This window comes from Mya arenaria, chromosome 6, assembly GCF_026914265.1.
Source record: "Mya arenaria isolate MELC-2E11 chromosome 6, ASM2691426v1".
In the NCBI taxonomy this organism is placed as follows: Eukaryota; Metazoa; Mollusca; class Bivalvia; order Myida; family Myidae; genus Mya; species Mya arenaria.
Window position 1 is genome coordinate 13,488,002 of NC_069127.1, and position 25,889 is coordinate 13,513,890.

Consider the following 25,889-nt stretch of genomic DNA (forward strand, 5'->3'; position numbering starts at 1 on the left):
GTTAAATTTCTTGCATTTTCAATACTTTTGTTTCCAGGGCAACATCTTCTTTTTCAGATAAAGCAATCAAATGACAAACATAACCTCCTTATTGCCCTCTAACGCCATACCAAATTTCACGAATGTAAGTTATGTTCTTCATCAAATTTGTGCAATTGCCCCGCGACTGGAAGATTGGCCGCTCTACGGACGGATCGTAAAAAGTGATTCCCATATAGCCCCCATTACTATATTATAATAAAAACCAGTTTCCAGCAGTTACAGCACTTCGCTATGAATAGGACTAAAATGGGGCGGATATTCTTCGTAAATATAGGAGGTATATTGTTCGAAAAACAAATGGTAACGCAGTATGTAACGGTACGTTTTCAATGTCAATGTCTACAACTAAGTTTTAAATGGTGCGGCAATGCACTCAATTTACATATATTGTTGTGATTTTTGGTGGGTTTAATTAAGTCGCATTGTTTTTGCCAACGTAATGGTTTGGTGAAATCAAGTTAAGTAATTAAGTGAGAAAATTTAATATCTGTTTTGTTTGTTTCCCGTATATCCTGCGGTCAGATTGTGTTTCAATGCGTGTTTCCTCCGGTCGTAACGTTTACTTCCCACCTATTCGCCTGTCATACTGTGTTTATCCCCGCCTATCAACCGGTCATATTTTTTATAGTTAATCCGCCTGTCATGTTGTGTCTGTTTAAGCTTATCCGCAGGTCACAGTTTATTGCTTCCAGCCTTTCCGCCGGTCGTTATGTTTTTCTATCCGCCGGTCATATTGCTGTTGTTTTTTCACTTATCGGCCATTCATAGTGTTTGTTTACTGCCTTTTCGCCGCCACATTGTGTTTCTCCCCGCATATTCGCCGGCCATATTGTGTTTCTCCCCGCATATCAACCGGTCATATTGTGTATTTCCCGCCTATTCGCCGTTCATATTTTTACCTTCCTATCCGCCGGTCATATTGTTAGTCTTCCCGTTTTTCAGTACAGAATTAAGGGGTTAAGAATCAAAGATATATACCTAGACACACCTAAAACGGTTGGAGAGAGGAACCAAGCAATATTTTTTGCCATTTTCAACCATAGTACTTTTAGTTTTTCGTTCTTTGTTATTTTAATAAATGTGCCTTTATAGTTTATTAATTTATTCTTTCAACAAATATATCGAATATTCGAAAACCAAACGTGTGTTCAAATATTCGAACACTCGATTGCATCCCTAAATACAACATACTTTCTTAGCTTTAAAGCGCAAAGACCATTAGGTTATACTCTGCTCATACAGAGCTTCAACAGGGAATAGTATTTACATTAAACATGGATATCCAGTTGTAATATAGCAAAAATCTATATAAAGTAATGGTTTGATAGTTTTTATCAAATGCTCTAATGAGGTGGGGCATCATTCTCGCATCATTTAATCCCCACGTTACTTCTATCGAACAACGGTATGCAGACGTACATGTGTCGCTTTTAAACATTATATCCATCAAGTAACACTGACCATACCCTACGATAAAGGTTAACGAAAAAGGTCATACGAAAACACTGAAACATTTGTTGTTGTTTTTCTTTCCGCACAATTCCCCTCACTGCTGACTCCAGTGACCAAAAGGTTCCGAGTTTTACGTTTTCTTTTCATTTCTTCTCTATTCGTCTCTGCTGTATTTATAAAATCAAGAATTTATTTTGTTTCTAACCATAGTTTCCATTACAACTTTTGATTTTCCAATGACATGTATCAACTTATATGTTAGGAGTAATATTATCAATGCGATGAAGTTTACATTATAACATTTTATTTATTCATAAACATCAAATATGCTACATTTATGCTAAAATTTTGGGTTGGGGTTAGCATGTTCATGTGTAGACTGAAACAGGACGCACAATCAAATGAACACCCAGTTAAACGGTCTCGTTCACAGATATTGTGTTGGCATATTTTTATTGTTCAAATTGAGATATTTTACTTACTTTCATAGACAAACACCGAACACCAACTGACAGATACTGATTTTTACAGAATTTAGTAAGACCAAGCCTAAAATGATTCAATTTTCAATAACGTTTCTAACGCTTATCGGCAAAATACAGGTAAATATATTTTTTTTGTCCAAGTGTCCGGTAGGCGGTACGTATTAAAGATAAAGCTAATTTGAACTTTTGTAGATGTTTTATTATTACTACAAGCATTTTTTTCACATTTCAGACGAAAACATGGGAAAGCAGTCACTCTTTATCTTGTCTATAGTGAAAGCAGGATATTTCATTGTTCTTAAGTCAGTTTGTCGATTAACTGGTACATTGGAATAAATCGTCTACCATTCAGGTAATGACCTTCCTAGGTGATATTTGCAGATGTGCAGCGTCTATATATCGATATTGATACAGCAATAGCATGAGTACATCCATGTCTGGAGAGTGCATGGATGCGAAACAATGGCTCCGACTCTTTCATGAACTGTATACATAAAAAGAGCCAGGTACATTTCCTGTATATTCTAATAGCAAAATGACCAATTTCCATGCAAGAAAGCACTGTCTTCTGTTGCTTCACGACTTCTAACACACTATGTGGGGAGAAAGCTCCACACGTGTACTAAACATTAAACAACGTTAGAAAAAAGTTTTCTCTATGAAAAAATAAATTGGTTGAATGTAACCACTGAGCATTCGGTAAAATGATCATATCCGGTGTACGAGGACAAACAATCAAGTGCAAATATAAACAATGAAAAGGAGATCAAGTAGATCCAGAAAGTTCAGCCTGTTTTTGAAATCACAAAACATTCAGCTTCAAAACCTTTAAATATTGAAGGTAGTCAATCGTCTTGGGTTGAATAACCATGATTTAATTCACTGCCGTTTGTAACCTTAAAGAAATGACGATGTAACAATAAGTACGCGCTTCCGAATTGGTGTAAATTGCCAATTAAAGTATCTGTACAATAGCCATACCATCGAATATGACTACATTTGGGTTCTCTGTCGTTTCTATTGTGATTGGTCACAGTTCCTCAATCTCTATAATGCGGTCTAACAGCTTTGTTTCTATCTTATTTCACTGAATATACTTAATAGCAATGTTGTATTTTCAAAGGTAAATAAACGTTTAGACAGCATCTTTTTGTATACATCGATTGCCAATATATGTTTGAACATTGTTGCCACGTTAATATTTTCGGCCCTTTTCGATGTTTTCTGCTTAATAATAGACATGGTTTTAACATTAATTCTTTGAATTGGAGCAAGCATGTTGTTCTCATGTGGATCTGAGCCATCACTTCTTGAATCGTTGTCTTGCGACATTTCATAGGTTTAAAAATAAATCATTTGATCATATATGTAACTGGCAAAACATTCCTTTCTTTCCCAAAAGTGAAATATGCTGTTAAATTTCATGTTTGTAATTTAGAATTTTTGTCATATTTGTTTCAAAACAGAAAAATTAGACCGCTAAATTTATAACGAAGAGTTAACTTATCGCGGATTTTGCATCGCGATAAGATCATTAAGCTCTCAATGCATGCATTGCACATGGACTTGCTTAACTGTTGCCCCGTTAAAGGAATAATTACCGAGTTTAATAGTGTCTATGTATACACTTGAAATTTAAATGATGTGGCGATGTACTAGATTTACATCTGTTGTTGTGTTTTTGATGGTTTGTGCCGCCCTGGTCAGTGTTATAAATGTCTTTCTTAGAACGAAACTCCATATTGCTTATGGGCCAGCTTCTGGTTTATATTTTATAGGATATAGATCAAGAGGAGATCATCTGTCGTTGGAATTTTGTCAGGCTGTTCCAAATTTACTTGGTAAGACGTATCAATAAATACAAAGTTCACAGGGCATATCATGTTCAGTATTAATTTACACAATGGAAATAGAATATATGGCAAATGATTGTTTTCTTTGAATGTCTAGTTATGAAATTGTCAGTATGTAACACTGTATGTCTTTTTATAGCCCTATTTCATTAATTTATTATTACTGGAGTTTGTTTTTATTTAGCTTAACTTATATTTGATTTTAAGTTTTGAATACATATATTCACGCAGACGAGAATAGCACGAATTTCAGCGAATTATTTGCTATATATATAATTTGTATTGCGATTGCTTTCAATACAGACGTTTGAATTTACTATCTCCTAAAACAACCCATATTATCTTCGGTTCAAAAAGGCTATGTATAGACCATGTCACAAAGCACATATATAACAATACTCATGGTTTACATTACGAGTAAACGCCCTTGTGGTAAAGTTTTAAGAGCTTACTATGTAATGCTCGACGTCGGGCCCGTTTCTTACAAGATGTATTTCGTTGTGCGATGCCCCACCACGTCCTGATATCAGGACCGTCAGAGTAGCTTTAATGGGGTTAAAACTTATATTGTTATTGATTCGTATGTTGATGTTTTTCCTTCTAGTAGGAAGACTGAACATTGACCTTGGGGCGGCACTAAAATCTCCACCTCCACCGGCACTCCAGGATGTGTTGGTAGGTGGCGCATGGAGTCCGAAGATCTGCGTTGCTAGACAACGGATTGCAATCATCATACCTTTTCGTGACAGGCAGAAACATTTGGATATTTTAGTATACAATCTTATTCCGGTAATGAAACGACAGAAAGTGTCCTTCCGAATATTTGTGGTAGAACAGGTAATTACGTATGTATATGTTTTGTATTTCGTTAAGAGAATACAAGCATTTATTGATATTTAAATCGGCAAATACAAATGTACAACAGCAATATTTTACCATTGGTAACAAGTCTTGCTCAGGCAGAATCGCGAACATATTGGTATTATAATTTTTGTCTCATTGTCACAAAGGACGTCATAATTTCTATACAAATGAATTAGGCAATATGCCACTGTCCGCATCTCTTATTATTACTCAAGTTATATTTATACGATAAGTATTATATAATTTATGCAAAACATATATTTTTGAGAGACGGAGAACAAATATCATTTATAACAAAAATAAACGTTTCAGTATGGCAATAAAACTTTCAACAAAGGTCGGCTTATGAACATCGGGTTCACGGAAGCGCGGAAGCACGGTGAGTTTGACTGCTTTATCTTCCACGACGTCGATCTAGTACCGGAAGACGACAGAAATATGTACACCTGCTCTGAGAACCCTCGTCATATGTCCCCGGCCGTGGATAAGTTTAATTATACGTGAGTAGTATAGGAATGTTGATTGTTCAATTTGTAGTGATTACAAGTGTATTGAGGCTAACAGAGTCAACGGCTCTGCAGACGCCATCATGATACATCCCTACGTACACGAGCGGGTGGGTTTGTCCTGGTAAGATGTCCGACTAAATTATGGTCTTGTGCGTAAGGCTTTGTACTATTTTTAAGTCTGCTTTTACATCTGAAAAATCATGATTATAGCAAATTTACCTTAGCCATTGTAATCCTTGTTGAAATTTATTCAAAGCGTTTAAAAACATGACCATACAATTGCCATTGGGAACCTAGATCTCTCAAGAAATATTTATTTGTTAATTTACTATTTCTAGGTAACTATTACAATCTTTTTTTGCAAATGTCTTATACTGATGACCGTCGTGCCCAAATAATGCAGAAATGGTCAACATCAAATAATTTCAATAACTTGTATTGGGTTGCGGAAAAAAGTCATGTAAATGAATTATAAGAGTTGTGCATGTTCAAGGTGAAGTGATAACCTAATTTATAGCATAGCCTGATAAGCACGGAGATAATAATTTCCCTCAGATATCAACCAGGAAGTTTGTCACTATTCCCATTCTCCCCAATATCAGCAAGATATTATCACGTGACATCTATTTTCGAATCAAGTGGTGTGCTTGTCCGGTCATAGTTATTGTTTTAAGTGCTTGTTCAATAAGAAATTTATAATGATAAATTTGCCGTACGATAAAAAAGGTAGTTTCATGAAAGCTAGATTGGCTCCGAAATGTAAAATGAAATTATTCCCAGTTTTAGTGCACTGATGCTTTTTATATTGAAACTCTATTATCACACAGGTTTAAACCTTTTATTTTCTAAGGCAAACTCTGTGTGATGCTCATAGTTTCAAAAATGACAGCATTATCATTGAATAGTTATTTGCATAAGGTACTCTGAATTGTATTCCTCCGTCTGCAGATAGAGTTGGGATCTCTAATCATTGAAGTACTTGGGGTTTACCCATTAGTTTATTAATATTTGTTTTATTATTAAGTTTCTTTATTAATGCATACTTTGATAAGATTTACCTTTTACGTTTTTTTTCTTTATTCAGGATTGTTGGTATAAGAGGTTTTGTGATAGTGAGGTTTGTGAATGTTAACTGGTTTAAACTCCCAGTAAATTTACATTTTACTGACCGTTCCAAGGCGGTACCTTACAATCCTTGATAAACATACCTATTTTATACATTAATATAGTATATAATTATGCAGTGTGCTGCTTGCGGAGTTTTGTGTTGTTGTTCCATGTTTCTATTTTGTGTTTTTTTTGTGTTTGTGTTCTATGTCTTTGGCGTTTACCCAGTGCCATAAAACGGGGTTAATGTTTAAACTTTTGGCTAGTGAGCTTGTTTCCGTATTTTTTCACATAAATATTATTTCTTTTAAATAATGTACAAGCTTCTTGCATAGGCAATCTGAGTATGTGCTGTATGATTCAACAAAGATTTAAGAGAGCAGTTCCATATTTGTTAGGCATAAACAATAATAAAATGTTTTGTTCGGCACAAAGCTGTATTCTTCTAAGAACAGCATAATTATAATGTATTGAATAAGACGAAATTACGCATCTTTCAAGTTATCAGTTAATAATGCTTGGATATCGGAAGAAATTGCATTTTTTTTTAAATTGATCGGATATATTACAGATGGTTTAGGACGGCCAAATTATTGATATTAAACATGGTCCATGCCGTGGTTTTCTTGTCTTAATTGTGTTTCAGACTGCCATACAAGGCGCTGGTGGGTGGGGTACTCAGCATCAAGGCAGAACATTTCTTCAAGATCAACGGATATTCGAACCTTTACTGGGGCTGGGGCGCTGAGGATGACGATTTGCATAAAAGGTAGGCAGGCTTGAATAGGATTTGAAATTTATGAACGTATACATTAAGCATATTAACGACTGCAGAAATAGTGGAACCGGGCTCTGGGGTTTCAAATATATTCACGGTTATAGATTTTTTTACGACAAAACAACATATACCTCAAGTTCGCAGTTAGGGCCATGTTGTTCCATAATCATTGTTCAGTCAATGGTAGGTGCAATATGTCATTGAAATTTCAAAATGCTTTGCCAAATTTGCAAATTACAAGGCAACCTTCGCCTACTTTGGTAAAGTTTAAGACCAGCTTATGAGGGGTTGATTCACTGTCGTGTGTTTAAAGAAAAAAGTAAAAGTTAAAAAACGCAAGTAACGTTGAGAAATCATTTCTGACTTTCTGTAATTTGCCGCATGTTGCCTAGTTAAACATATTCTTAATGACTATTGTAAAACCTACTTCTGCAAATTGTTTTGCTTGATGATCGGACAAGTATTAAGAGTGTTACGGCCATTTTTATTCTTAAAAATGTACATTGGAACGATAAAAAAAAATGGTTAAAAACGCTGCATTCACCGGGCCAATCGTAATAAAACATCCCAATTAAATTCATTTTAATGCATACAAGTAAACCTTTTTGGCATGAAGTCAAGAATTAGAGGAACATAATATCTAGTAAAAAACATGTTCCTGCTGATTATGAGTGGTTGGGAATAAGTGTTTGAATTAAGTTATAACTACAAACTTGTAATTACTGACCGACTTTCTAGTCCGTTCAAAATCACTGTAACAAAACTACATGTATGCCGTTATAGTGTTAAGTGGTTTCATTGTATAAAGATGTTATATTTTCCAGACTTTTAGCCTCGAAGATAAGTGTTGATCGACCCCCAATCACTATTGGACGGTATAAAATGATAAAACACGACAGAAAAGATGTTTCCCAAGTCAGGTTAGCAACCAAATACTTACAATCAATGAATCAAATGAATACAAGAACAAGTCTAGAAAGAATATCATGTAACAAAAATACTGTTCGGAGACACACAGAGCCCAACATAGAACATATATAGGAATGCAAACTACCGTTATCAGTAAATATTCTGTTACCGCCTTGGCACAGTAAGAGAAATATGTTTCAAAAATAACTTGGGGGTGAGGGTCAAACTAGTTGAAGAGACAAGAATTGGTCACATCTGTGTTTCTTTCGATTCATAAGAATTCACGCATAACAACGGTAAATTAAAATTCACATATTTTTTGTTATAAATTCATTGTAGTTGAATACTATTGCAATTTACAGTGGTATGTCCTTTTCTTCAAATCCATCTTACTGGCAAATAAGGTAGTGGCTATTTAGTATATTCTCCGTGTCGTTGGCTATTGAATGACTGAAAGTTTTAACATAACTTTGCACAAGACATTTATCTTTATTAATAATAACACTCCATTTCTATTGTGTTTTATTAAGTTGATCAGTATTAAATGGTTACCTTACTCACAATTCCAAGCCTTCGATAAGGACAACTGGCACTTTAAGGCAGTGTTCAGTACCTCTTGATACAGTATTGTTCTATACAAATACAGAATAATAAAACTTGTATTCCAGATTGCAGTTATTGAAAACAGCGAAAACACGTTACTTAAAGGACGGCCTTAATACTTTGGAGTACAAATTGGTTGAAACCCGGCTTGAGAAGTTGTACACACGTATTATAGCGAATGTGGGTGATCCTCCGAAGAATCAGACTGAATATCCAAAAACGGATGTTGGTGATCCGCCGAAGAATCAGACTGAACATCCAAAAGCGGTCCTGGATAATCCGCCGACAAATCTAACTGAATATTCAAAAGCGGATGAGGGTGATCCCCCGAAGAATCAGGCCGAATATCCAAAGGCGGGTGTTGGTGATCCGCCGAAGAATCAGACTGAACATCCAAAAGCGGTCTTGGATGATCCGCCGAAAAATCGAACTGAATATCCAAAAGCGGATGAGGGTGATTCCCCGAAGAATCGAACTGAATTTCCAAAAGCGGATGTGGGTGATCCGAAGAGCAATCAGACTGAAAATCCAATAGCGAATGTGGGTGATCCGCCGAAGAATCAGACTGAACATCCAATAGCGGTCTTGGGTGATCCACCGAAGAATCGAACTAAATATCCAAACGCGGATGTGGGTGATCCGCCGAGCAATTAGACTGAGAATCCAATAGCGAATGTTGGTGATCCGCCGAAGAATCAGACTGAACATCCAATAGCGGACTTGGGTAATCCACCGAAGAATCGGACTGAATATCCGAAAGCGGATGTGGATGATCAGCCGAACAATCAGATTCAATATCCAAAAGCGGATGTGGGTGATCCGCCGAACAATCAGACTCAATATCCAATAGCGGATGAGAGTGATCCGCCCAACAATCTATTGTGATGGTGTTTTATTTTGTATGGATACTTTTCTTGAACCAGCATAATTTTACCCTTATATATTAATGGGAATGGGGTTTTTAGAGAGAGAGGAGGGGGGACTACTTGCAACGTTTATGGTTCATATTTGCAGGGACATGTAAATATCCTTATTGTACGTGCCCATGTGATTTATGTCCTTGTTTACATGGATGGATTAATTAATAAACCTACATGCATCTTGACTATTTCCCAAAGTCCTATATGTCCGGGATAAGACCCAACATTTCACTCAGTTTGTTTGTTTGAAAGGTTCAGCCGTCTGTGTAAGAAACAACGCTTATTAGCTTGAAGGAACTCTTACAGAAGAAACTGTCGAAAGAAGAGATACCTTATTTTTTCTATATCAGTATCAGAGGAACATTTCTCTACACAGCTTAAATCAATAACAAAACTAGTCGGTATTCACAAATGCGGTGGGTTTACACTAATAAATGCATATAATTACGAGAAAACATGCCATCTATGATTCTTTATAACTTGGTTCTCTGATAGTGTCATTACTGTGCCTTTAAACATTGACTGACACCTATCGTACTTTTATGACTGTGTTTTCTGTTGTTTTTTTAATTACTACTTTAAACATTGTGACGCCAGTATCACCTATAATACTATGAAAACATTGTTCTCCGATAACAGTGTGTGTATACCACGTGATAAATTGCGACATAAATGCTGCCTCGGAAGGCAATATTTTGCTTCGAATGAATACTTTAAACAAAGATAACTTCACTATTTCTTCACCATTTTAAATGAAACTTAGCGCAGTCTACGCCGCTGACGGAGCCCCGCCCTCTATTTGATTGAGAGTTTAGTTTCTTTAACCACTTCGACAAACCTTTTCACAATACGGCCGTCTGACGGAGCACCGTCAAAACATTATTTTGAAAACAGATTGGTCGAAGTATTTGATAAAACTAATCACCTTATCAAACTTCGATAATAAAACTAAGACGGGGCTCTTTAGGCCGCATAGACTGCCCTTATTTAAAATGGTGTAGTAAAAGAAAAGTTATATTTGATTTAAGTCTTCATTTTGAGCAAAATGTTGCCTTCCGACGTAGTATATACGACGCAATTTATCACGTGGTATACACACACTGGATAATTCAGTTCCAAAACACTTATTCACGACATATAAAGGCTATTGACCTGGTATTCAATATCAAACTTAGTCAATCCTATTGTCAGTCGTCATTGAATGAACGAAGTACGTATATATGCTGGTAGATAGTACTACGCAATCCGATCGACTACATCTATCTTAGATCTAATTAAGACAAATATTGAATACTTACTATGCCTTTCGATCATAAACGTTTAAAACATACCTCCGTAGTCACGTGCAAAATAAAGAAAAGCATTGAAAGGCAAATATTCCGATAGTGAAACTATTTGATCCGTTATTGGCAACTAACAAAAAGGATTAGATTTTTAAATAGCAATGCGAGATTTATTAAAACACATGTACTACGATTTCCGTTTTGAAATGCGAGGGGCGTACTACGGATGTACAATGAATACCGAACTTACACAGGGACGTACTCCGGATAAACATGAAATACAGACCTTAAACAGGGGTAAATTACGAATGCACATGGAAAACCGACCTAACTGAAGGACGAACTACAGATGTGCATGGCATACCGACCTAGCACAGGAGCGTGGTACGGATCAACATTGAATACCGACCTAACGAATGGGCGGCCTTCGGATGATCATGAAATACCGACCTTACACAGAGGCGGTTTACGGTTGTACTCGGAAAACCGACGAAAAAGACGTTGTGTCTTACGTAAGCGTTATGACATCATGAGTTATGCGTGTATTTATGTAATTTAACTCATACCTCGCATTCATTCTGATAAAGAGACCACTTAACGATATGATTTCAATGTCAATCTATACAGCTAAGTTTTAAATGTTGCGGCAATGAACTAGATTTACATATATTGCTGTTTTTTGGTGGGTTTAAATGAGTCACATTATTATTGCTAACGTAGTGGTTCAGTGAAATCTAGTTAAGTAATCAGTTTAGAAAAATGTATCTCTTTTTGTTTGTTTCCTGTCTATCCTGCAGTCAGATAGTGTTTCTTTCTGTGTCTCCTCTGGTCATGTCGTTTGCTACCATATACGCCGGTCGTATGATATTTTATCCCACCAATACAACGGTCATATTTTTCCCGCCTTTCCAATGGACATATTGTGTTTCTCCCAACATATTCGCCGGTCATATTATGTTTCTCCCCACATATTCGCCGGTCATTTTATGTTTCTCCCAACTTATTCGCCGGTCATTTTATGTTTATCTCCACATATTCGCCGGCCATATTAGGTTTCTTCCCACCTATCCGCCGGTCATAATGTGTTTCTCCCCACATATTCGCCGGTCATATTATGTATCTCCTCACATATTCGCCGGTCATATTGTGTTTCTCCCTACATATTCGCCGGTCATAATGTGTTTCTCCCCACCCATCCGCCGGTAATATTATATTTCTCCCCACATATTCGCCGGTCATAATGTGTTTCTCCCCACATATTCGCCGGTCATATTGTGTTTTTCCCCACATATTCGCCGGTCATATTGTGTTTCTCCCCACATATTCGTCGGTCATATTATGTTTCTCCCCACATGTTCACGGCTCATATTATGTTTCTCCCCACATATTCGCCGGTCATATTATGTTTCTCCCCACATATTCGCCGGTCATATATAGTGTTTCACCCCACATATTCGCCGGACATATATAGTGTTTCACCCCACATATTCGCCGGACATATATAGTGTTTTACCCCACATATTCGCCGGTCATAACATCTGCTTTCAGCCTAACCGCCGGTCATATTGTGTTTCTCCCCGTCTATTCGTCGGTCATATTGTTTTTCCTAGAATATCCGCCTGTCATGTTGTGTCTGTTTTAGCCTATCACTATCATTGTTCGCAAGATGTTTTGTTCTAGGAATGGCTACTCGTTTAGTTCAATGTCAATACGCAGTTGATTAAGCAAAGATGTTGTCCAATATGGTCGCCAAAACACAAGCAATGAGTGAGTATTCATATTTGCTAGTTTCCATTACAACTTTTGAGTTTCCTATGATATTTATAAACTTATAAGAAGTAATAGTATCAATGGTTGCACTTTAAAACTATTTGTGTCGTTTTAATTATCCATTGTGCTCAAAATTTGTGGCTTTGGTAAGCATGTTCATGTGAAGACTGAAACAGGACGCACAAACCTATGGACTTAGTTAAATGGTGTTGTTCAGAGATTGTTATGTTGGCATTTTTTAATGGTTGAATTGAAATATTTTACTTACTTTCATTAACAAATACAAACAAGACGAAGCTAATGGGAAATTTTGTAGATGTTTTATCATTGCTTCAAGCATTTTTTTCACATTTTACAAGAAATAAAAAAATCAAAGTCTGACCATGTAAAACGTGAACGAGTCTCTTAAAACGAAACTTCAGAGTATAGGCTTTCATGTTTATTTTTCCTGAACGAATTTGAGATAAGATTGTATAATATCGCAGAGAATGTCAATTTGAAAAAAAATGTGGTAGATTTATCAGTAAACTTCACAACCTTGTTTCCTTTGTATTCTTTTCCTGTGAATCAACATCACGTGCACGGTTATTTGTTTGCAAAGCACATATTCCACGACATAGTTCACGGTGAAGTGTTTGTATAGCACTAACCCCGTACAAACTGATAACAAATGTTTTATCGTATTTCTCTGAATATTCTTAATAGCAATGTTGTATTTTAAAAGTTTAATAAACGTTTAGACGGAACCTTTTTGTATACATCGATTGCCAATATTTGTTTTGACAAAGTTACGCCATAAGAACAGGTGATTTGCTTAAACATTAAAGCTCTCGATGCATGCATCGCACGTGGACTTGCTTAATTGTTGCCCCGTTAATAGAATAATTAACGAATTTTAAAGTGTCTATGTATACACTTGAAATTTAAATGATGCGGCGATGTACCAGATTTACATATGTTGTTGTGTTTTTGATTGTTTGTGCCGCCCTTGACAGTGTTATAAATGTAGGGCAATTGAGTGTCTTTCTTAGAACGAAACTCCATTATGCTTATGGGCCGGATACTGGTTTATATTCTACAGGATTTAAATTAAGAAGAAATATATCTTTGGAATATTGTCAGGCTGTTCCAGATTCACTTGGTAAGATGAGTTAATAAATACAAAGTTCACAACGCATATCATGTTTGGTATTTATGGATACCATGGAAATATAATAAATTGCACGCGTGTGTTTACTTCGGATTGTCAGTATGTAACACTGGATGTCTTTAAAGCCCTATTTCATTTCCTTATTGTTACTGGAGTTGTTGTTTTTATTTAGCTTAACTATTAATTTGTGTGACAATTGCTTTAAATACAGACGTTTGAATTTCGTATCCCCTAAAGCTCCCCATTTCACCTTCCGTTTAAAAAAAGTAAATAGAGGCCATGTCACAAAAACAAATATTTAACGTTAGAGTTGTTGGTAACAATACGAGTGACAACGTTTGTGGTAGAGATTTTTACTCTGTAATTCTTGATGTCAGGCCCGTTTCTTACAAGATGTATTTTGTTGTGCGATGCCCTACCATATCCTGATATCAGACCTTCAGAATAGCTTTAATGGGGTTAAAACTATTTTGTTATTGATACACATTTTTTTCATTCAAGAAGGAAGGCTGAACATTGACCTTGAGGCGACACTGCAGTCTGGACCGCCCCCGGATCTCCAGGATGTGTTGCCAGGTGGCACGTGGAGTCCGAAGAGCTGCATTGCTAGGCAAAGGATAGCGATCATCATACCTTTTCGTGACAGACAAAAACATTTGGACATTCTAGTTTATAATCTAGTTCCGGTATTAAAACGACAAAATTTGTCCTTCCAAGTGGTTGTGGTAGAACAGGTAATTACGTAATTAAGTATGTATATGGATTGTATTTCGTTAAGGGAATTCAAGCATTTATTGATATTTAAAAAGGGCAAATACACATGTACAACAACAATATTTTACCATTGTTAACAAGTCTTGCTCTGTCAGAATCGCGAACATATTTATATAATCAAATTGGTCTAATTGTCATAAGGACGGCATAATTATCATACAAAATTTATTAAGAAATTGGCAACCACTGTCCGCACCTGTTATAACTACTGAAGGTTTATCTATAATACGTTGAAGACGAACACCATTTGTTATCTGAAGGTACATTGTATAATACTATACAAGTTAAATATATCAAGAGGTATTATAGAGAAAGTATGTTCAAAACTGTTCACTTGTTAAAATCAAGTAATGCAAATGTTGTGAAAAAAGTTAGCTGTATTTATCTTTAGTGCTTTTGCAATAAGAAAGACCCAAAACCAATGCCAATTATGGGTAGACCTATATTGCCTTCATGTTGGTTGACCCAATAATATAACTAGTACAATAAACATGTTAATTCACTAATAAGTGACAAGTGGGATGTCACATATATGTGGGGTGCGTGTGATTGTTCGTGTGTGTGTGTGTGTGTGTGTGTGCGTGCGTGTGTGTGTGCGTGCGTGCGTGTGTGCGTGCGTGCGCGCGCGTGCGTGCGTGCGCGTGGGTGGGTGCGTGCGTGCGTGTTTTTGTGGGTGGGTGGGTGGTCGCGTGCGTGCGTGCGTATGCGTGTGTGTGTGCGTGCGTGCGTGCGTGCGTGTGGGTGGGTGCGTGCGTGCATACGTTCGTGTGTGCGCGTGTTCGTGTGTGGGTGGGTGCGTACGTGCGTGCGTGCATGTTTGTGGGTGGGTGCGTGCGTGCGTGTGTGTGTGTGTGTGTTTTTGTGTGTGTGTGTGTGTGTGTGTGTGTGTGTGTGTTTATTTGTGGGTGGGCGCATGCGTGCGTGTGTGCGTGCGTGTGTGCGTGTTTGCGTGCGTGCGTGCGCGTGAGCGCGCGCGCGCGTGTGTGTGTGTGTGTGTGCGTGTTTGCGTGCGTGTGTGCGTGCGTGCGTGCGTGTAAAAAGTTATAGATAGTGTATAATTATCAGATTGGTATACTGAATAAAGATGAAATTGTCTTGTTAAATGGTTATTTGTTTCATCATTTATTTGTTCACCAAAGATAATTCTACTTTCGAACATATTTATCATATAGATTTGATCATGGGCCATGTGTTCTAAGCCGAATGTGTATGTACAAACGTGAGTTCATAAAAAACGCACAGAAAGATTTCATAATTGATATATTTAATTAGTTACATTGAATAAAAAAGATAGTGTCGTTAAAATTGTGATATTAATAAACCTATTTATAAGTCTGTACAAGCCATTTTATTACATTCATTTGATCACTGGTCATATTGGCCTATTTCAAACATTTATCGTGGTGTATATTTCTTTTTAATAAACTGTCTTCTTCTATCTATAAGATACAAGGTATTATAACTATTTTATGCAAAACATGCATTTTTGAGAGGCGTGGAACACATATCATTTGTAACCGAAATTATGTTTTAGTACGGCAACAAAACCTTCAACAAGGGTCGGCTTATGAACATCGGGTTTACGGAAGCGCGGAAACACGATGAGTTTGACTGCTTCATCTTCCACGACGTCGATCTCATACCGGAAGACGACAGGAACATGTACACGTGCTCTGATAACCCTCGTCATATGTCCCCGGCCGTGGATAAGTTTAATTATACGTGAGTAGTATAGGAATGATGATTGCTCTTTTTGTAGTGGTTACAAGTGTATTGAGGCTAACAGAGTCAACGGCTCTGCAGATGCCATTATGATTCCGCCCTACATACACGGACGGGTGCGCATACGGCCACACACGCACGCACGCCCAAAAGCACAAACGAGTATTTTTAGAAGGGTTTGCCCTGGTAAAATGTCCTACTTATATACGGTCAGTTTTGCAAAGCTTTTTTAGGCTTTGTTATATTTTTACATCTGAAAAAGCATAATTATAGCGGATTGAACTAAACAATAATATTCAATGCTTAAATTTATTTGAAACATTCCAACAAATGTTCATAAAATAATCATTCGGAGCCAAGATTATAATATCTTTTTGTTCATATACTTTTTACGGTCTAGACAGCAATTACAATCTTTGCAGTGTTTTTGTTTCTTAATTACCCACTTTTTTGAAAAGAGTTATTTAACCCCGCTACCTGTGGGACGCCTCTCAAGCAAAATTAAAGCTGATGAAGTAACTGTTAAATTTCCGGTTTTATTGAGAAAAAGTTATCTGATGTTCTTTATTATTGTTTACTATTCACTTGTTTTTAATGCAAACATTTTATAAACATTAATCAATTAAGTTATATTAGTGCGTCTATGTTTCAAAATAACGAAAACACGTTTATATTAAACAGGGCATGAATACATAACCAATTTACTACGCCGCCATGTATTGAATGAACATTTGGAAGTTCGAACGTGTTAGCAAAACAATAACGGATAACCATTGGATATAAAATACTTTTCTCCGTTTAAGAGTGTGTTTCATGAAACATTGATATTCAGTCATCTCACTAAGCCAGAGACCTATCTGAATAGTTTGATGACAGGTCGATTTCCAGGTATAGAGTGAGGAGTACGCTATAATTTTGAGGCGTGGGTGGGGTTAAAAAACTATATTTGAACGATGATATAACATTCTATTTATGTTCGATCAGATGTTTTCGCCTGTAAATTGTTTTGTATGAAAGCAAATGTTCTAACACGTTCTAACCAAAACGTTTGAAAAACGGGATAACCATTTTTCTAAAAAACCTAAAGTTGTTTATTTCCAAATAAACCTCTATTTAACTTTATGTATCCATTTTCATTTTTAATATTTTCGGCCAACATTTTCTTGTTCAAAGTTAAATGTTTTGTTTTGATGAAGGGGAAGTGACTCTAAATTGATTAAAAAAGTAGTTCTTCAAATTGAAAATTTCACTCCTTATATAAACAGTTAAAATATTAAATTGGCATTTTCACTGTTGTTATTTCACTGATAAATAAATAAAGCATGAAAGAAAATATATTACTTTAGATATCAACCAGGAAGTTTGTCAATATTTACAATGCTCTTTTCTGTTTAACAGATAAAAACTAACGTTCATTTAACAGAACAGCTTAGTGGCGTCACAACATTGCTGCACTCCGAATGCACAAGCGGGACGCCATTTAACCAATAGTTAACGATTTCTCATACATCGGCCGTTCCTTTTTTCGGCCGTCAACACAATGTTCTCCTCAATCTTAGCAACCACAAGTTATAATTACGTGGCATTTATTATCGAATCAGGTAGTGTGCTTGAGGGGTCATAGTTGTTGTTTGAAGGGCTTGTTTTTATGAGAAATTAAAAAACAGTTGCCATTCGATAAAAACGTAGTTTCATAAAAAAAAACATTGGCTACAGAATGCCAAATGTTATAATTATCCCTTTCAAATACTTTGCCAGCTTCTTGCGTAGACAATCTGCGTAGATAGATAGATAGTTTATTCACTATAAGCTTAAAGCCCATGAGTAATACATATTTCAAACGATAAAATATAGAGAATAAAACATTTCCGGAATGCACAATGATCATACTTTTCTTACAATTTCCATCAATTTCTATATCAGACACATATATATTTTCAAAACGATTAAAAATTGAATGCGAGATGATACAATCCAATACAATTTTCAACTGAATATATATATTATTTTCAACAATAAATTTACAAGTGAAAATGTTAATTTGGTTGAATAATGATTTATAGAAGCATTGCCTTATTCGAGGATTTTTTAAGATATCCATATCATATCCGATATATCTTTACATGTTACATTTGGAGAAAAGTGTTAATTATAGTATGTATTTTGTCGTATTTTAAAACTTTTAAATATATAGCACGATAATTTGCGTATAGTATTTATGTTATTCGTTGAAAAAAGTTCAGTGAATTTCATAATATTTGGGCGACGCCAGTAATATCGACGTATGTATGATTACCGTAATTCATGATATAAAGGACATAAAGAAAATGAAATTCGTCCTCCAGAGTGTTACACAGTTGACATTTTCTTTCATTTCTTGGGGTTATGTGTGGTTTATGCCATCGTCCGATTTCTATTTCGAATCTATGGGAAGATAACCTAAGCCTTGAGGTTACACACCACCATTGTTATTCCCTATATAATTCAATGTAAAATTGTAATTTTAGACAACATTTAAAGGCATTTCGAGCGAATGCAGGCTATGATAACCACATATATTCTTAAAGTACAAGCTTTAAATTACATTTTAAGCCAATAAAAAGGGGGGGGTCAAGTTCACTCCAAAATCACTCCACTTGAAAAACAAACTCTAAAAATTGAACCGTCCGCCATGACAGTTCTTCCAAAATGACCTTTCAACTATAGGGCAGCGGTTTATGCTTTAATCTCTACTCTAAATGATAAATCAAGCAAGAATAGATACTTAAGGTATAAAAGTTTCAGGAATAATGATAGTTTTGATTTACAGTGTATTAAGCATGTGAAATCATGTCTATCAATCATAAGAACATTTTTTTTTATTGAGAATTTTCCACACAACGGAAGTACATATGACGTAATGGTGACGTCATTCCTCGATAGAGCGTTCCTGTGATGTTTGTTCTGGATATTGTCTAGGTATAATTGGAAGTTAAAGTTTGAGAATAATACATAGGAGGAAGCTCTCGAAGAGTCTCTCAACTCTTCATTCCATTTTTGCATAAATATATCTCTCGCTCTCTGTTTGAAGATATATAAAAAGTAATTAATGTTTCCGACACCTTGATTTAGCCAAACGTCGTTAAACCCCATTGATTCTAACATAAATTTGACTTTATATGCCCAATTGAATTGACCGATATTGTCTTGTATATCTGATATCATTGAATTGTATAAAAGTTTTACGTTTTTTCTGTCATTCGACATTGTCAATCTTAACCAGTATCTGATGGTAGACGTCATTCGATAAACATAGAGAGGGGTTCTTCCCAATTCTCCGTGAATAAAGTTGTTTTGTGTTGATAATTTTACTCCAAGTAAGTTTTTAAAGAAATGAAGATGTATTTTTTCTAGTGAATCTGCTCTTAGAAATCCCCATACTTCTGACCCATAGTTGAGTATAGGTAATATAAGTTTGTCGAACAATGAAACAATGTGGCTTAATTTGATGTAAGTAAATTTAGATAAATATTTCTTTAATTTAAAAATAGCTTTAAGGGCTTGGCCTCCAAGTGCTTCAAATGTTTTATTAAATGAACCGCCGGTAGAGAATGTGATTCCTAAATACGTGAATTTGTTAACAATCTCAATTTCACAATCTCCGTAAAAGAATTTGATATTATTTATTATCTTCCACCTTTTCGGAATACCATGACCTTAGTTTTATTGACATTTACAACCAGTTTCCAGGTTGGACAGTAATTTCTGAGAATATTTAGTCCATTTTGCAGTTCTACTTCTGAGCTTGCAAATAACACTATATCGTCTGCGTAAAGCAGTAACAAGAGTTTTAATGTGTTTAAATTGATCCCCTGAAAACCTTTGAGTATAAAAATGCGTATGTGCAGTACGATTCAACAAAGATTTAAGGAAGAGTTCCATATTTGTTAGGCATAAGCAATTATAAAATGTCTTGTTCGTGAAAAGCATATACATGATGAATGGAATAAGACGGAATAACTTACCACTTTTTTCGGACGGCTTGTTAATATATTTCTGCTCCCAATCGGCATCTTCCGGATTATCAGTAAATAATGCTTGAATAGCGGGCCCTTTTCAGAGGAAGAACATGCGATTATGCAATAGAGCGGCTATAGTAAAGCTGAGGAAGGTCAAATAACTTTGCGTATGCATTACATAGAGAAGCTTGAAATATCATTCTTACCGTTAAAAACTCGTTGAGTAAGACGCATAATTATCAAAATCGAACGTTTTTTGTTGCGGTTTATCATGTAAAACTTGCAAAACCAACCCGTACGTTATATATACAAAAATAAAAAGTCTGTAAGGAAGTGATACTATTTTAAATCATTTAATTTAAAATTGACAATTATGTTTACCATCACAAAAAATATATCTGTACTCCTTTCTTGAGTATCCTTCTGGACTCTCAGGGGTTATATTATGGCAATTATCCGCGGAAGAAATTTAAGATACCTGTATTTGATGAAAGCGTTGTACTGTACATTAAATATGTGTCAACATCCATTTCTATAAGTAAAACAAAATGATAGTACATTTGTTTGATAAAAGTGTTTACGTTCTTTTGTCGTGAAGAAGTAGGTAGGTACATGTATTACGTTTCATGATTTATACATTAATCGTTACGGATATCGTCAAAACAAAGTTTTGAATGATAATCGAGGTACGTTATTCTAGAATAATTTCTGTTGTATTACTTTTTAACTATGGTATAATCGTAAACACAAACAATTGTAGTTAGTCAGAGGTATGTAGTTAATTTTACAGCACTTTATGAACAGTTGGAAACACTGAAATGATGCAGAATGTTGATTGCTTGTCACCAAAATGTGGGTTATATGCTTGCACTAAACAAAATGGGGGGTTAAGATACGAAATATCGTGTACAGTCGAGTTATAACCATGACGTTTGGAAGATAGGAATATATACACGAAAGCACGGTTACAACATGCAGAGATATGCCATATTTGCCGAGAAAATACGAAAAAATGAGGATAAATTCAACACATTTATTTGTAAATATTGCATCTCGAGCCACAATCTGTTCAATAACTTTATCTTTAAGTTATGATACCAAACCAAGATGTCGATTAAAGAATATGTTTTTTCCCACACACTTAACGCATTCATTTTTCAAAATAATAAAAAAAGTCAACTTACCAGGCAAAAAATGGTCCCAGAATCGGTATTAATCAATCCAAATACGTCATTTTGTTTGCCATGAAACATTTTTCTCACTTAATGTTTGCCAGAAACGAAATTACGTCCTCCCCCTTGTTTCTTGTCTAAATTGTGTTGCAGATTGCCGTTTATGACGCTGGTTTGGTGGAATAGTCAGCATCAAGGCAAAACGTTTTATTTCAAAACGTTGTGTGTTGCAGAATGCTGTACAAGAGTCTGGTGGGTGGGGTACTCAGTTTCCGGGGTAAACATTTCACCAAAGTGAACGGTTATTCGAACCTTTTCTGGGGCTGGGGCGCTGAGGATGACGATATGCATACAAGGTAAACAGGCTTAAATATGATTTAACATTAATATAAGTACATTCCCTTTAAAGGTTAACTCAGTGAATATTTTGAGTCAACTTACTCCGTACATCAAATCCTCACTAAACCAGAATCCTCACTAAACCGGAAATTTTGCCCAGTCCGGACCTTGTCCGGTTTAGTGAGTTTCCACTGTATAAATTAAACATATCAACGACTGCAGAAACAGTTGAACGGCGATCTCATGAATCAAAGATATTTACGGAAATGGAGTGCTTTAGTGCAGAGCATACACCTAAACTAAAGTTCGCAGTGTCGGTCATACTGTTCCATGGTCATGGTTCAGTCAATGGTGCAATATGTCATTGAAATAAAAACGCTTTGCCACAAGGGCAAACAGCATGGCAAGCTACTTCTAATTTGATAAATACAGACATTGAAAGTTTCAAATCATCTGAAAGCTATTTTGGAGGGCATAAACGCACATGCATGTATACTGGGAAGGAGACATGTTGGTATATGCTGTCCCTATATCCGTGCGGTGAAAATGTAAACAACAAGGTAAATCAAAAAGATCTAATATGTTCAGTATTTTTCAGAAATCACAAACAGTTCAACTCCTATACAGATAGTATGTAGACCATGTTTTGATTTGGTTTAATAATTATTCAATGTCGTGTGTTAAAGAGAAAAAGAAAAAAAGTAACTCTGAGTAATCATTTCGCTTATTTCCCTTGTATTCATGCCAAGTTAAACATACATTCGACAACTACCGTAGAGTCTACTTTTGCATATTGTTTTGAATGATGATCAGACAAGTATTAAAAGTTTTACATTTTAATTCCTATAAAAGTTCATTGGAACGATAAAAAAAACGGCTAAGAACGCTGTATTGTTAAGTGGTTTATTTGTTTTATGATGTTGTATTTTCCAGACTTTCAGCCTCGAAGTTAAGTGTTGAACGGCCCTCAATTACTATTGGACGGTATACAATGATAAAACACGACAGAAAAGATGTTTCCAAAGTCAGGTTAGCAACCATACACTTTCTTGGTAAGAATTAAATGAATCTAAGAACAGGTCAGCGACATGTTATGTAACCAAGATGCTGTTCGGAGACATACAGAGCTAAGTCCAGCATACAACATATATACAAATGCAAATTATCCTTATCAGTACATATTGGATTACCTCCTTGGCACAGCTAGTAAAAAGTCTTTCAAAAATCACTTGGAGGGTTTAACCAGTTGAAGAGACAATTATAGTTCGTATTTGTATTAATGTTGCTTGCGCTTCTTAAAAATGCACGCAATACATTAAATATTCAAATTCACATCATTTGTTTCAGTTGTTAAAACTTTGTAGTTAAATTGCAATTTACAGTTCTTCAAATCCACCTTATTTCACCTCAATTTAGCTAGTGTCAATGTCATCAGCTATAAAATAATTACTGAAAGTTTTAATGCACCTTTTCACAAAAAGGTGATATCTAAATAATAAAATTCCCTTTTTATTGGGTTGTATTAAGTGTATCAGTATTAAATGTATACCTTTTTAACAATTTCAAGCCTTCAATGAGGACAAGATGTCGGCACTTTATGGCAGTGTTCAGCAAACGTTAATTATATAAGTACACAATGCATCTACATAATATCTCTTGATATAGAATTGTTCTGAATAAGTACATACTTATGGGGAGTTTTTTTTTATTTCAGATTGGGCCTTTTAAAAACATCGATAACACGTTACTTAAAAGACGGCCTTAATACTTTGGAGTACAAATTGGTTGAAACCCGACTTGAGAAGCTGTACACACGTATGATAGCGGATGTGGGTGATCCCCCGTAGAATCAGACAGAATATACAATAGCGGATGTGGGTGATCCCCCGTAGAATCAGACTGAATATACAATAGCGGATGTTGGTGATCCCCGTAGAATCAGACTGAATATACAACAGCGGATGTGGGTGATCCCCCGTAGAATCAGACTGAATATACAACAGCGGATGTGGGTGATCCCCCGTAGAATCAGACTGAATATCCAACAGCGGATGTGGGTGATCCCCCGTAGAATCAGACTGAATATCCAACAGCGGATGTGGGTGGTCCCCCGTAGAATCAGACTGAATATTCATTAGCGATTGTGGGTGATCCCCCGTAGAATCAGACTGAATATACAATAGCGGATGTGGGTGATCCCCCGTATAATAAGACTGAATATCCAACAGGGATATCCCCCGTAGAATCAGACTGAATATCCGCGTTGATAACATTGAAGTGCTCGAAATAGTTTTGCAAATATTTTCGATTTGTTTCCTGTATTTAACATTTAGTTTAACCCCACTGTCATGTTTACTGTACCTTTAAATATTTTTACCACAATGTCACTTATGATACTTTTATAACTGTGTTCCCTGATATTTTGACTTCTATGCCTTTAAACATTGTGACTCCACTGTCACCTATGATACTTTTATAACTTTGTTTCTCCGAACATTCTCCTAACTATGCCTTGAAACATCGTTATAGTTGAAATAGCAAAAAGGCATCTTAAGGCAAAACATTCGGATATTGAACTTTTTTCTACCTTTTGGTAGAATATGGCAACTATTGAAAGAAAATCCGATTACATTTTTAAACAACAATAAAAGTTTAAAAATGCGGGTCTGTAACACATGTGCCGCCTACAGATGAACATGGAATTAACTAACACAGGGGCGGCCTATGGATGTACATGGAATTAACTAACACAGGGGCGGCCTACAGATGAACATGGAATTAACTAACACAGGGGCGGCCTATGGATGAACATGGAATTAACTAACACAGGGGCGGCCTACAGATGAACATGGAATTAACTAACACAGGGGCGGCCTACAGATGAACATGGAATTAACTAACACAGGGGCGGCCTACAGATGAACATGGAATTAACTAACACAGGGGCGGCCTACAGATGAACATGGAATTAACTAACACAGGGGCGGCCTACAGATGAACATGGAATTAACTAACACAGGGGCGGCCTACAGATGAACATGGAATTAACTAAAACAGGGGCGGCCTACAGATGAACATGGAATTAACTAACACAGGGGCGGCCTATGGATGAACATGGAATTAACTAACACAGGGGCGGCCTACAGATGAACATGGAATTAACTAACACAGGGGCGGCCTACAGATGAACATGGAATTAACTAACACAGGGGCGGCCTACAGATGAACATGGAATTAACTAACACAGGGGCGGCCTATGGATGTACATGAAATATCGACCATACACAGGGGCGGGCTACGGATGTGCATGGAATACCGACCTAACACAGGGACGTACTACGGATGTACATAAAATACCGACCATACACAGGGGCAGGCTACTGGGTGAGTACCTAAATCGGAACACTTTCGGCACTATTTTTGAAGTATTTTTAGTTAGACTTGCACCACAACTACAAAAAAATTCCATCAGCATACTAGGATTGAAGACCAATTGGTTGATATAAATGGTATTTTTCAAGATAATACCAATCTGCATGAAAAGTACTTTATTAACCGCACAGTCAAGGACTGCCATTCTTTCCTCGGTGTATCTAAGTATGGAACAGTTTTAACTCGTTATTTATTTTCATGTATCGTTTTAAAATTATTGTAACATGTTATATTTTAGTAAATTAATAATTAATTTTATTTTTAAGCTTGGTTTCTTTTTGTCATTTTTTTTGTCAGTAAAATTGGATGATTTAAGTAAGAAATACAGACTGTACCAGTATGCTGCGAGTGTGGCAAGCATAAAGTAATTCCCCCGCTAGCCATGTATTGACATTTGAACATGAAAAACTTTGAATAATAGCAGCATTTGAAATACTTATCAGATTATCGTGTTCTTTGGAACTTGTATCTAAGGCAAGCGTCTACATTGATTAAAATAGTAGATAAACATATCGCGATCGGAAAAAAACGCTTTTGTAACGGGTGTTCCATATTTAGGTACTGTTCCGATTTAGGAGGTACATCGAATACCGACTTACACAGGGGCGTACTACGTATGTACATGGAATACCGACCTTACATAGGAACGTACTACGTGTGTTCATGGAAAACCGACCTTACATAGGGACGCACTACGTGTGTTCATGGAAAACCGACCTTACATAGG

At 36.1% G+C, this 25,889-nt stretch overlaps 2 protein-coding genes across 2 annotated transcripts; both read left to right on the forward strand.

The window, feature by feature from the left end:
- Positions 1-288: 288 nt before the first annotated feature.
- LOC128237572 (beta-1,4-N-acetylgalactosaminyltransferase bre-4-like) lies at positions 289-9,256 on the forward strand. The gene is made up of 6 exons (XM_052953164.1): positions 289-319; positions 4,437-4,669; positions 5,009-5,196; positions 6,959-7,081; positions 7,915-8,010; positions 8,668-9,256. The coding sequence occupies exons 1-6, from the start codon at positions 289-291 to the stop codon at positions 9,254-9,256; spliced, it is 1,260 nt and encodes a 419-aa protein (XP_052809124.1).
- Positions 9,257-13,505: 4,249 nt separating this feature from the next.
- On the forward strand, positions 13,506-23,577 carry LOC128237573 (beta-1,4-N-acetylgalactosaminyltransferase bre-4-like). Its single transcript, XM_052953165.1, has 6 exons — positions 13,506-13,716; positions 14,227-14,459; positions 16,034-16,221; positions 21,625-21,747; positions 22,664-22,759; positions 23,445-23,577. Exons 1-6 carry the CDS (start codon positions 13,506-13,508, stop codon positions 23,575-23,577), a joined length of 984 nt encoding a protein of 327 aa, XP_052809125.1.
- The last annotated feature ends 2,312 nt before the right edge of the window (positions 23,578-25,889 follow it).

Excerpts from the sequence above, each read along its gene's own strand:
- LOC128237572 (XM_052953164.1), top strand. The coding sequence starts at position 289 with ATGGGGCGGATATTCTTCGTAAATATAGGAG. Across the intron at positions 4,670-5,008 it reads GAATATTTGTGGTAGAACAG|TATGGCAATAAAACTTTCAA; the intron begins GTAATTACGTAT and ends TAAACGTTTCAG. Across the intron at positions 5,197-6,958 it reads GTGGATAAGTTTAATTATAC|ACTGCCATACAAGGCGCTGG; the intron begins GTGAGTAGTATA and ends ATTGTGTTTCAG.
- LOC128237573 (XM_052953165.1), top strand. The coding sequence starts at position 13,506 with ATGCGGCGATGTACCAGATTTACATATGTTGTTGTGTTTTTGATTGTT. Across the intron at positions 13,717-14,226 it reads GGCTGTTCCAGATTCACTTG|AAGGAAGGCTGAACATTGAC; the intron begins GTAAGATGAGTT and ends TTTTCATTCAAG. Across the intron at positions 21,748-22,663 it reads GATGACGATATGCATACAAG|ACTTTCAGCCTCGAAGTTAA; the intron begins GTAAACAGGCTT and ends TGTATTTTCCAG.